The sequence below is a fragment of the Daktulosphaira vitifoliae genome, unplaced genomic scaffold (genome assembly GCF_025091365.1).
Source record: "Daktulosphaira vitifoliae isolate Bord-2020 unplaced genomic scaffold, ASM2509136v1 Scaffold_5, whole genome shotgun sequence".
Taxonomy (NCBI): domain Eukaryota; kingdom Metazoa; phylum Arthropoda; class Insecta; order Hemiptera; family Phylloxeridae; genus Daktulosphaira; species Daktulosphaira vitifoliae.
Genome location: NW_026099576.1, coordinates 21950183 through 21962975, shown reverse-complemented (window position 1 = coordinate 21962975; position 12793 = coordinate 21950183). Strand labels below are relative to the sequence as shown.

Sequence of the window (12793 nt, the reverse complement as noted above, 5' to 3'; positions counted from 1 at the left end):
TAACGAATGGGTAAAAATGGTATAATTTAATGAGCTAAGTGAACTCTATTTAAGTTAACTTTATAGTTATTTTACTAAGTTTTAATTTAAATCCATTTATAATATTTGAACACTTCTCGATATTAAAATCATGAATTACATTAATAATTAACTGAAGTAAGTTGTTTATCCGGATGCTTATGTGTAACTTTTTGTAATTCTTTTACTGAAGCTTGGCCATGAAATTAATTTTCACTTTAATGATTCTACGTAAACTTCTGTACGGATTGTGTTCTTATTCACAGGTAAATTTTAAACGTCACGTTTAATTTGTTTTATAAATACTAACTAGTATAAGTTCATTTTGACGTCTAATCAATACTACGAAGAACGTAAGCGGATAATTATTAATTACAAAAAAAGAAAAAATAATGTTCTACAACAGATTTACTTTATATAAACGATGTTAAGAACTTAGTTTTACATTTTATATTGAAAATATTTCCATGAAACATTAAATCATTTTACCATTTCTTATAAATTATTAAAAACATTTAAGAGATTCAATTTGTTTTTGGTAATATGCGATAAATCGTTTCCTTTAGCTAAATTTTGCAAAATCTTTTTATTTTTTCCACCTTAAAAACATAAATACTTAGAGTGAATGTATTTTTAACTAAAATAGTATTTAGCTGAAACATACGAAGATTTTAACACGAAACGCTAAAAAAAACAACATTTTTATCTTGTCTTTGAAAATAAATTGCATACAAACGAAAATCAAAAGTCGTTTAGTCGTAGGATTTTGTAGAACCATTATTACAAAATGTCAACGTCAACTCTTATACACATATAGTCTGAAATTCAGATGCCCAAAATGAAACACAATACGATAGAAACATCCAGAAAATTTAAAAACTAAAAACCCATAACAGTACAGAGTGTACATAAGACAACAGACGTTGTGCGGAGGAAAACTAATATTGCGCATTTATCCAAACAACACTACTTGTTGGCGTGTTCTACTAAAAAATGTAATGTGTAGAAACTGTTCCGTTGTAATTGAACTTGTGAATTATGCAAATGAATCACTCATGTAACGAGCCTAAACGACTTAAGATGACTCCAAGGAAATGCGTCCAAATGAAATAAGATTCAGATAAGTGCCCGTTCTTGTCATTTAAACTGTAACGCCGATAGCGAACTAAGATGATCACGATAAGAATGTGCGTCACAACGATGTTTTGATAAGGTCGTATGAAACTGCACTGCACATTATCTGATACATACTAATTTGAATTACGGAATAAGTCGGTTCGGTTGTTTTTTGTACGCGAAATTTTGAATTTCTTTTAGTTGCCGTTCACTTTAACCGCAACGATCCCGAGGGCTTCTTCCGCAATGTATGTAATAGTGAGTTTCGTTTAAAAGCGATAACAGATGCAGGATCTACTCAATTTACTTTTATTTTTGGTCCTAACATTTCGGTGTTATTATTATTATTATTACTGTTATTACTATACTGATCCTTTGATTTTTCTTTTTACCGTTTTATTACGACGCGGAAGATGATGCCTTGTCGCAATATCTATGAAAGTCAATTTATTGCTAAACGTGCTGTATCATATAAAACGCCAATAGATGTGTTTTCCCGCCATACAATATTTAGCTGCGTTCACACCCAGTTTTATAGTTTTCCATCCAAAGTAAACACTCAGTGGGTACAGTAATAATATTCATAGAACCGTGACAGTTCACCCGTAGGCCATCGGCACAAACCACTTAACTATTTTATGTATATAAACGCATAACAGAGTTCGGCTGTAAAACTATTCAACTGTTCCAGTAGATAATCGTAATACGGATAACAGTTGATATAGTCAGTGCCTCCCCAACTACTAATCTGGGGGGTCATTTTCAAATAATACACCCTACTTTCCCTCTAAAAGTAATTTTAAAATTAGTGGCGCCCTTCTCCATGTATGTAAACCCGATGGTTATGTGCAGTCTACACAACCGATTTTTGAAACACTGCGTACAGCGCTGATAAGGCAAACAGAAATTCACTTAAAAACAATGGAAACAATAATCGTACAGGAAAATATGAATGAAGAACAAAGTTTGTGAATATTAAAACGAACTCTGAGTAGTAGGTTTTTGAGAGAGCCATTTTGTTTTGCGTTCTTTAACTGCGCTTTTAACTGCGACTAGGATGCGCGGGAGTCACTTTTTATCCGACACCAAAATCGGTATTACGCCCTTTCTTAAAATTAAAACTCACTTTTATTATATACGTATCGGCATACTAACTTGTAATTCAAGTTAAACAAATCAGCACTGTACTTTCTTGACTGCAAGGATAACAAAGAAAAATTAAGAGAAAACAAAATATTTCGAAAATCTTTGACTTGAGTGAATTTAATACATTTATTATACACCGGAAGGCAAATCTCATACTTCAATGTTTTTATGTGATACAAATATTTCATCGTATAACTATTTTATAAATTAGATGACCGCGATTTTTTTCTAAGAATTTATTAACGTTGTCATGTTTGTATGTTGAAACATTGTATGAATATTTGAAGATAACCCGTTGTACAATTTGTTTTGAAGAACGAGAAAATATGATTTTAAAATAAAGCATAAAAATATTATTTTGACAATTTTTTTACTTCGTCATTAATTTATGACTTAAAAATATGTTTTTTTGTTATTTACGAACCCTAATCAGTCTTTATTTTATGTTTCAGGTAAGGGCACGAAATTGAATAATTCACCACTATTTTTAAAAATACAATATCACATTTAATGTAATTCTTCTTTTTTTTTTCCTCACTTTAATCCCAACTCCTTGGGGTCGGACAATCATATTTAATGTAAGTACTATTGAAAATAATGAAAATATAAAAGCACATATTGAATAACGCATCACACAATGGAATTTATAAACATTTCCAATTTGAAAATAATATAGAGATACAACTGTGATGAAGGATTTTATTAATTATAATCATTAGTTAATAGATTGTAAAATATTTTATGCTAATATGTCTAAAATTCATTTTCTAAAACACTAAAATTAGCTGCTAAAGTTTTTGTAAATAAGTGATGGTCAGAGATAATCGTTTGTCTAGGACTCGTTAATTTGTGGGTAACCAATCAGAAATTAACAACAGGCACAGTACTGGTAGCAACTACCAGTACTGAACCATGACTGACATATGCCTGGAACGATAACGTTTTTTTATACTGACAGATCGATCAATACTGAAGGTTTTGTATATCCAATATTACACCAGTACTTTGCCGGCATTGTTAACCAAATAGTGACCGCCAATTCTGAATCAGTTCTTAGACGAGACTTTAGCCAATATTAGACTACTACGGGCTTTTCAATGGTCAACTTCCAGTACTGGTCCAATATTTCACTCGATGTCAGTATTTAACAAAAATGTCTGCTTGGTTAGCTCCGTATTTTTATACAAAACAATATTTGTACAATTTAAATGTTCATGAGAACTAAATTTTTTCCTTTTTTAATGTGTCATCTAAAAAGGGATAAGAGTTATTAACTACAAAAGAGATAATACAATAAAATAATTTTTAAAAGTGATTCGATTTTGATTAAATACAAAAGCTTGGAATTTTATACAAGTGGTTCATCAGATAGAATATATATATATATTTTTTTATAATAAACTCAATACAAACACCTTTTTCTGTTATTAAACAGCCTACATAAAATCTAGATTGTTCTCGATTGTGAAAATATACATTAAAATAATGTAATTTATTTATAGTTCTAAAAAACAAATTATAATTTTTTTTATACTCCTATAATAAATTTGTAGTTTGTGCTGTACTTTTTTGCGATGCCATTAAAAATCTATAGGCTACGTAAAATAAAACATTGTTTTGTTTACTATGTTTTAAATGCCAAACATTTTATTATTTTCAATTTATACTTCACTGAGAAGTAGTTTTATGAGGAGTAATATAATATTGAAAAAGTTATTTGTATTATACATTTATGTAAATTAAAAAGAAAAGAATTGAAGTACTAGGGATAGCCCACGGAAGTTTATCCTCTAAAAGTAAAACACTTTCGTCGCACTTATATGCTCCATTCTTTTTCTATGTCTAAATTTTAAAAGAAAATCCTTCTTTAGTTTATTTAAACAGTAATAAATGTAAAACTTTTCTAGATATTCAAAAGATATTTATTAAAAACTAAATAGATCAAATAAAAATATGTACTGTATTTTTTCTAGCGTCTTTCTGACGAACTTCATAGCTAATAAAACATTGAAATATACTTCAATGGAGAGAAAAAACTAATTTGAATATATTCATTTAAGACTTGAAAGAATTCAAGAAGGTTGAAGATATTTATTATTGTTTTATCAGCAAAATAAATTTTTATTATCTTTAATCTAATCCACTTTAAGTGTCAAAACTAGTGATTAAAAATAACACGCTGGCTGAAACATGCCAACATGAAAATGTTCTTATTTATATTTAAAATATAATAAATTCATGTTTTTAAAAATCAATATAATAATATTTACTTAAGTATAAAGTACTCTAAATTTATTCGATTTAAGAGTTATGCAAGAAATAATAAGTTTATGAAAATGAGATTTATGTATATATTAATTGTTTATTATTTTGTCAATTCAAATGGTAAAAATAATAAATGAACGAGGTCATTGTTAATTTAATGTTTTTTTTTTGTCAATCAGAATAATAACCGTACTCCTTAATATTAAAATATTAAAAAAAATATTCAGTGTCCTTCACCGTCTTCTGATCGTTAAACATTCGCAGATAAAAGCATATAAATCCAACAATGTTGAACTTATCTTTTACCAGATCATAGCATAGAGGAAATTAAACGCAAAGGACACTAAATAACGATTTATAGAATATTGTTTCAATAATCAAAAAGTAAATTAAATAAATAAGTAAATAGAAGATAATATTACAATAAAATGATATTAAAACCAAAGTACACTGAAATGATGTCAAATCAAAATAAAAATTAATCAATATTCAAAACTTAAACATTGAAAAATCTTTTATTGAACATTACTATTATGATATTAAAAGTCTTATTTAAGAATAGATATAAGAGTAATGGATACTTCTCGATTGAATATGTTTTATTTTACTAGGGTGACTAAGTATTTCTAATAATATTTAATAAAATATAATGGATATCATTGCAACACAATAAACAAGGAACTGAAATCGATTAATAGATATGTAGGCCTTTATATTAGTTGGTAAGACTGCGAATAACTACTTCATTGAACGAGGCACATGTGAGGTATTGTTACACTCAACATGGAAAAATAAATCAGACACTAACGTGAAAAAGAACATTATTTTAATTTAAATAAATTACGAATAGTAAATAAACGAAATGTATATGAAATATGAATACAATAATAAACATTATTATTACATTTAAACATTTATATTATTATTATTATTTATTAAAGAATAAACATTTATTAATTTAAATAAAATCCATGTTCCGAAGAAAATCCCGTGAAAATATACAATCATAGGAAAAAATAATGGCCGAAAATAAGGTGACAGGGAAAAAGTGTTGTACAAATTATAAACGTTATATAATTAAAACGATTTCCAGACCATAGTTACTAAATGATTTTAACTGGTGGCTTGATTGTCAGGACCAAAAGTGTAAGTTAAAGTCACCATACGTAATCACACAAACAAAATTGACATGTACGTCGCTGGATAAAGATGATAATAGAACATTTGAACCAAACCGTCAGTCATATGACCGGACAGGAAAAGGGAATGGCGCCGATATCAGTGTATCTGATTGATACCTGAGACCGGTTGATATCGTTGGCAGGCACTCTAGTGGTCAGTTGCATTGTAATTCAAAACTTATTAAAATAAATGAATTAAACACTTGTCTGCTTTTGAACTAAATAATAAAAGATTAAAAGATTTGATGAATATTTCTCCAAGTTATTTATTTAAATGTTATGGTTGATAAGAATCATGTTATTCTAAGAATATGAATATAGTATATAAATAGAAGTGTTGATTATCTTAAATGAAAGACAATTATTGTGAACACAAACGGAGTATCCTATTGTTATCTTATATAATGATATTGACGAATATATTACAACAGTTGGGACAACTTCTTATCATGACAGCAAATTTCTTAATTTATTTTAGATTTAATTATCAATAAATAATATTAGGCTAATTTTTGTTCTTAAAAAAACTACATTAATAATTTTATGATCCATTTGCATTAATGTTGCTTAAAATTAACAAATAAAATACAAGCCTAATAATATTTATTTATTTTTAAATATTTACATTTTACATAGCAACAGAAATCTTATTATAATCTTCTTATAAACTAATGAAATTTTTATTTTTTTTTTATTAGTAAATTTTGTAATTGATAGTTAATAAGAAAAATCGACTTATGCAAAAATAAAATCCATACCAATACATATTTTAAAGAAAAATCCCTTTTGATGTGATACGATAAGAATCTCTGGATCCATTTCAATGATAAATTATATAAATATTGTATTTGCATTCTTATTTGTAATATTTTTTTATAATTTATTACTTCAATAAGAACGTGTAATAACAATGTGTAATATTATTAAAACCACTACATGTATACTTTAATAAGTATGTTCTGTTGCTGTAATAATAACAACAGTAGTACACTATTCATTAGCACACTATTTTAAATTTCTTGTTCAAGTTATTTATATTAATTTTATAAATAGAAATTAGAACCGCATATTCACATTTTCGTATTGACATTCTTTTGTCCACTGTTTTATTTTGAAATATAAAATATTAATCAATCCAACCGGTACCGGCTACTTTTGTGTTTTTGAAGTTTTTCTGAAAAACATAAATTTCATTAAAAGGCGCACAAGCCGAAAAAGTTTTCATCGTGATTTCTTACACTAGAGACATTATTATTGTATCAGATACAGAATTCTATGATCAAATTTTCATCAGCAGTGACCAGCCAATGGAAACTATGTTCGTGTTCATAAACTTTAAAAGCTGAAAAATAAACGAACCGTCAACTAACTAACTTTAAATAGTATATTATTAATGACATTTTCTTATCTATGGGTTTATTTTTATAATAAATTGCGACAAGAAAACTGTTCGTCCCAGGTACAGAGTAGTAATCCACTTAGGGTGTACACACTCCAAGTATAGCAGCCGAATCAAACTAGCAGAAGCAATTTAAATACAAGTAACAGTAATGATGCTCTTATAGTATTATTATCATGTTGGCCAATTACATATTTTGAAAAATACATGTTTTTGGTTTTGGTTTCTTGTCACGAAACAAAAATCATTGATTATACTTATTATAACGAGTCGGCACTCTCTGCCTACAATGCCATCCTACAATAACTTTATTATTGTTTTATAAAAAATTATGTACGTTGATATTGTAATAACAAACAACCTCGTAAAAACACGCAAACCAGACAAGGAATATATAAGAATTTTTGTCAATTATTCTATAGTATATTAATATGACTTATAATTACTACGAATTCTTACCGTGGTATGCTGCCTTGTTGTGTAGAACACTTCTCTTTTCACCGGAACTTCAATAATTAGTCGCACTAGAAACTGCATATTGTCAGTGTTAGAAATAACCATGTTTTAGTGATTTTTTTTTCATCCCTTTTGTGGTTTATTTGAAGAGCGTTATCGTTGCCAACAACGCTGTTGCTACTTGAACTATCCACCCTAACGTTGACAAAGACTTGTACAAAAACAAATTATCGTTACTACTATTTCTCTACCAGAGCTTCCTCGTCCTACTCTAAATAAAGGCTATGTTTTATTTGAGTCCAGTGTTCAACTGGAAACGATTGTTTAACTCGTTGAATCTGTCCGCCACGATACAAAATGAGAACGTTTCCTGACACATCAGTAAAGAGAGACCGACAAAATACGAAATGAAATTCGAGAAGGCATTTTTTTTTCGTTTCGCTGAATCTTCGTTCGTTGTCAGATAAATTACCAAAAAGAGGTTCGGCTATAATTTTCTGTTGGGACTATAAGTTTTCCGGACGAAAAAAATCTTTCTCTTATTATAATGTTGAAAACTATTTTCCCCCTCATTTTTTCTCTTCGATATAATAATGTAAGCTATGTACATACATAAACATATTTTTTTATTCGAAAACGCTTTTAACACGTATAATATATCAAATATAACTAGAGTTTCTGGGCGTCGAAGCGCATTAACTCAAAAACCCTGGGGACCAACGAGAGCGCAATATTGTTAGTGTAGCTATGGTGTATTTTCATTCATATATAAATATTATACATACACATTATAGTTATACATTATTCTTGTTTTTATTCTAAAGTGGAAAAAGACAGACGTTTTAGTTTTCAGATTTCTCATACATTTATTTCTCTGTTAGTTCCAATTTAATGTTGACGAGTCACACGCTTACAATTTCAGCCGTTACTCAAATAGAAGTTTATGGCACTGCAAGCGTGAAAAAACTATGAAGGGTATTGGGCGGATGATACATAAATCAAAGTGTCGGGATCTACCAAATTCATTGCCACCACCACCTAGACAAACAAAGAAACCTCCTTCTTATTTATCAATGTTGTATATACCGACTTTTAAGACAATATATAAGAACAAAACCTTTATCATGTTCGTACACGTTCATCATATAAGTAGTTGCCTTTAGCGAATGTGCAAGAAAATTCTGCTCAATTGCAAATTATGTATCTTTGTAATTTACTAGCGCTAACAATTTCTCATATAGAAAACGCCCAAGGGATACATTTTGGTTGCCAAACATGTTCGATTAATTATTTATTTCATCAATTACTACTGAAAACTTAACAAACTTTGAATTAATTATTTGAAAAGATAAAAATGTGTGCTCTCGTTTTAAACTTAAAAAATCGGAAATTTGAAAAACAATAAAAAAAAATTCTGTCTGGTAATAGAGGAATTTTAAGTTCAGTATGAATAAACGGGACGAAAAAGAAAACCTTTAAAATGATAATTAAAAATGTCTCTTTAATTATAACATAACCACGATACATTGAAAGTGATCATATTTAAAAAAAAAAAAGTAAAACCTGTGTATAGAACAAAAATGATCTAAGAATTAGACTAAAACTAAATTTGATTTAAGCAATGTTTTTTTTAATTTAATTAAATTTAACCATAAACAGAAATTAAAAATATTCTCTACCGCACAAATATAATGTGTTTTTAATATTTATTAGGCTAATTTAAAAAATTTTTTTTGCTAGTTTGAAGCTCTATGGTCCAGTAGTGTTAAGCTTAAGGATCGAATAAATTAAAAATTCCAATATCTAATTATTATTGAATTGATGATTAAATGTTTTGTTTTTATAGCAAATATTTATGTTTGTCTAAAAAATTTCCCTTTTTGACAAAATTATTACAATTTTATACACTTTTTTAGACTGATTTTGTTACGGTAATGTGTTTCTCTCAGTCGCACATCACGTTATCAAACTATATGGAAATGTATCAGGATCTAAATCATAACCGAACTAGTAGTGGGGCTTGTCTCTATGATGACTTGGGTTTACGGGTTGTAATCTCGTATCGTATCTCTTTATCTCACATGAATTACCGGTACACTTTCAATAACTGGCCATCAATCTCCGTGCCAATTTTAAAATATGAATTAATATGTCGTATTTAACGTTAAATGCTCACCAGGGGTCGCTGTAAGTCGAATAATCAGATCGAAAAAGTTCCGTGATAGGCCATTTATTTTTTTTAAATATATCGCATTGCTGTAGGTGTTGCAATAAAATTCATTTCAATATTAAAAATTTCCACTTTCATCAGTAATGTATACTGTATTTATGAAGCTGGTTTATTTAGTTAAAATTAGTTTTATTGTTTAATTTTAGTGGAATTTTACAGATGTTTTCCTAATAAAATGAACTACTGGCACCTAATTATCATATCATAAAAATATAAAGATTTATTTTTATAAAAGTTGATATAGAAACTTCTTGAAACGGTAATATTTCAAAATCATATAATAACACTGTCGTATAATATTTCAAGAATACACAATCGCTAAAGGTCTACCCGAGGAGTAAAAGTTCACCGGGGATTGGTGACAAGCATTGTGTTCTTACTTATACTTCCGTAATGGATGAGCTTACAAGTAATAAACATGAAGTGACACTCTGCTAGTGCTATCTAGTGAGCGAATTGTACTGAAATTATAGAGTGAAAAGAAAGTTTAAATTAAATAAAAAAATTATTATTTATCAATTTTAAAGCCGACCACTTAAAAATGCATTAAAATTCTTTCCTGTTTTTTATACAGCAAGAAAATGTTTGAGATTTAATATAATTTTATGAAGAATACATAGTATTTTGATTTTAGATATGATAGCAAAAATTCTTTATTTTGTTTTATTAAAATATTTCAAGAATAAACAAAAAAAAACTTGTAACTATTTTTACAACATAGTTGGTCATGTAGTGTAATAAATTATACTCTAAATGTTTTCATCTGCTTAAAAATTTCAAAAACTAATTACAAATAAAAGATATCATTGTCCAATTAAAAAAAAAAAAAAAACACCAGAGGATCTTAATTTAGTTTTAGAAGTTATTTTATTTCTCAATTTGATTATTTATAATGGCAATATTTAAGGATTATTCTTTGAATGAAACTATTAAATATTAAAACAATACCTGGAAAAGTAGTTTCATAACATTTCTAAGTATTTGATATTTATTTTACATTCCCTTCGAGCTATCCCGTTAATTTTATTTTTTTCCAATTACCAATATATAGAATGTTCAGTAAGTAGAGAAACGGGTTTCCATTTTTGTCATTGTTTGTAACAATTGACCTGTTTCCTTACTTACTAAACATCAGTTTACGGTATGTACTGTATTAATTCCATCCATCTAAAATATTTCTCTAGATTGTATACAGACAATCTGGTAATGCATATTTTTTTTTCGTTATTTCTTGATGTGTAAATGATTGAAATTGTTAACTAATGCAACTATAGTTGGTTGAGAAGTCTTAAAAGTAATAACTAATCTGCCTCGTTTTTTACATACCAATATAAATCTTCGATTCATTTTACCACTTTATTAAAATAACAATGTTATTATTTTAGATTCTGCTTTTATAGTATACTTTATACTGCTCTAGTATTATACAGCTATGGACATAAACATACTACTTAGAAATAGAATACACAGGATTATACCATTTTTCTTTTTAAATTATTCTTTAGAAAATTTTCATTGATTTTGTAATATTTGCTTTTAAGAGTTTATTGAAAATTTAATGTCGCTGCTTGTGCTTTGTTATTAGACTTAAAAATATTTTATTGTCATTTATTAAATTCGTGAAACGCAATCAAATTATTTTGGCGTAATATTTATGAAAAACTTTTTTTGTTCAAAATTCATTGAATAAAATTCTTCACATTCGTCCATTAATTATTGCTCTAAAACAATTGTTTCGTACGATACGTCCTAGACCACAGGAGGGCTAGTCGTGTACCGCGTTAGATTGCCATTTTGACTTAAGTCTGATTACGTTCAATAGAGAACCGGGTGAGAGGGTTCACCTGTGAGAGGATGGCGGCTAATCGCACATTCAATAAATGAGGCGTAGACAATAATTAAAGAGATAGCAAAGTAAATATTAATTATTTCTTTAATAAGTAAATTAAATATAAAGGGCGTAGGAGGGCTAAAATGGTCGTTAGGACGGTGACAGATTAATTATAAATGATATAAAACAAATAATTAAAGACACTATGGCCGAACAATGGGAAACACAAGAGGAACAGTTTTCTGTTTAAACTAAATACATATAATATATGCTGGTTGAAGAACGACGGTGTACTTTACACAACGGCCAATTGACATGCGTAGGCCGTCAATTTGATGAGTGGGCGTTGAGATAGTCAAGCAAAGACGTTAGAAATCAGCTGTCACGTGATGTGATGTACTCGACGGCGTTTGTAACAACTGGTCCACTAAGTCTTTGCTGAACACTAATTCCATAATAAAATGTAATTAATTTTTATACTATAAGATTTTTTTTATTTCATTGAAATAAGTGTTTAAATTTTTAATCTAACATAACATAAAAATGAAAAAAAAGTCATTTCAATCATTTCAATTTACTAGTTATTTGAATGTTAAAATATTATTATTAAAATTTTACAAAAACTAATAATCCTCATTGGATAAAGTTTATAAAATTAATAAAAACTAGATTTAAAAAATGTTCTTTCATATTATTAATTCTTTGCATCTGAACATTATTGTTCGGAATTCTATCGAAGGTCGTTTAATCCGTGTTGGTGATCAATCCTATTTAATTCGACAACGTTAAATGAATTCTATTATTTAATTCTCATGAGAAAGTTCATTGTACCATTTATCAACTTACCTTATTGTTGAAATTAATCTATACATTTAATTTATTAATTCTTACATTGAATCAATCCAAAAGTTATTTACATAAACTGTAAATACTTAGATATGTACTATTTAATAGATTTTTTTTCCTCGCAATAGTTTAGTCTAATAAAAACAAATGACATAATATCAACTGAAATAAATGACATTTTGCTATTTAATTGCTAATAGTCTCATGAGACTTAGTTTCGGGGGGAGTAAAAAATGGGTTTCTCTCAATAAATTATACTGAAACGATCAAATAAATAAGCTGAAGTATGATTTCCTCTATTATTT

The 12793-nt window shown here is 27.9% G+C and overlaps 1 protein-coding gene and 1 long non-coding RNA gene across 3 annotated transcripts in view; one reads left to right on the top strand and one right to left on the bottom strand.

Annotated features, from left to right (window-relative positions):
- LOC126906819 (alpha-2Db adrenergic receptor) overlaps positions 1 to 12793 on the top strand; it is a 95228-nt gene that overhangs the window by 72823 nt on the left and 9612 nt on the right. The window contains exon 3 of one of the 2 annotated variants that reach the window (XM_050687692.1): positions 4254 to 4295. The exons of the other annotated variant lie outside the window; for it this stretch is intronic. Coding sequence (XP_050543649.1) covers positions 4254 to 4280 — 27 coding nt within the window. The 3' untranslated portion in view covers positions 4281 to 4295. Of the gene's footprint in view, positions 1 to 4253; positions 4296 to 12793 lie in introns of those variants that run through there. 2 annotated transcript variants of the gene reach the window in all.
- On the bottom strand, positions 6581 to 7265 carry LOC126906836 (uncharacterized). Its single transcript, XR_007704357.1, has 3 exons — positions 7125 to 7265; positions 6965 to 7068; positions 6581 to 6900 (listed from the first exon to the last, which is right to left on the bottom strand). It is a non-coding gene; the product is annotated as an uncharacterized LOC126906836 (long non-coding RNA).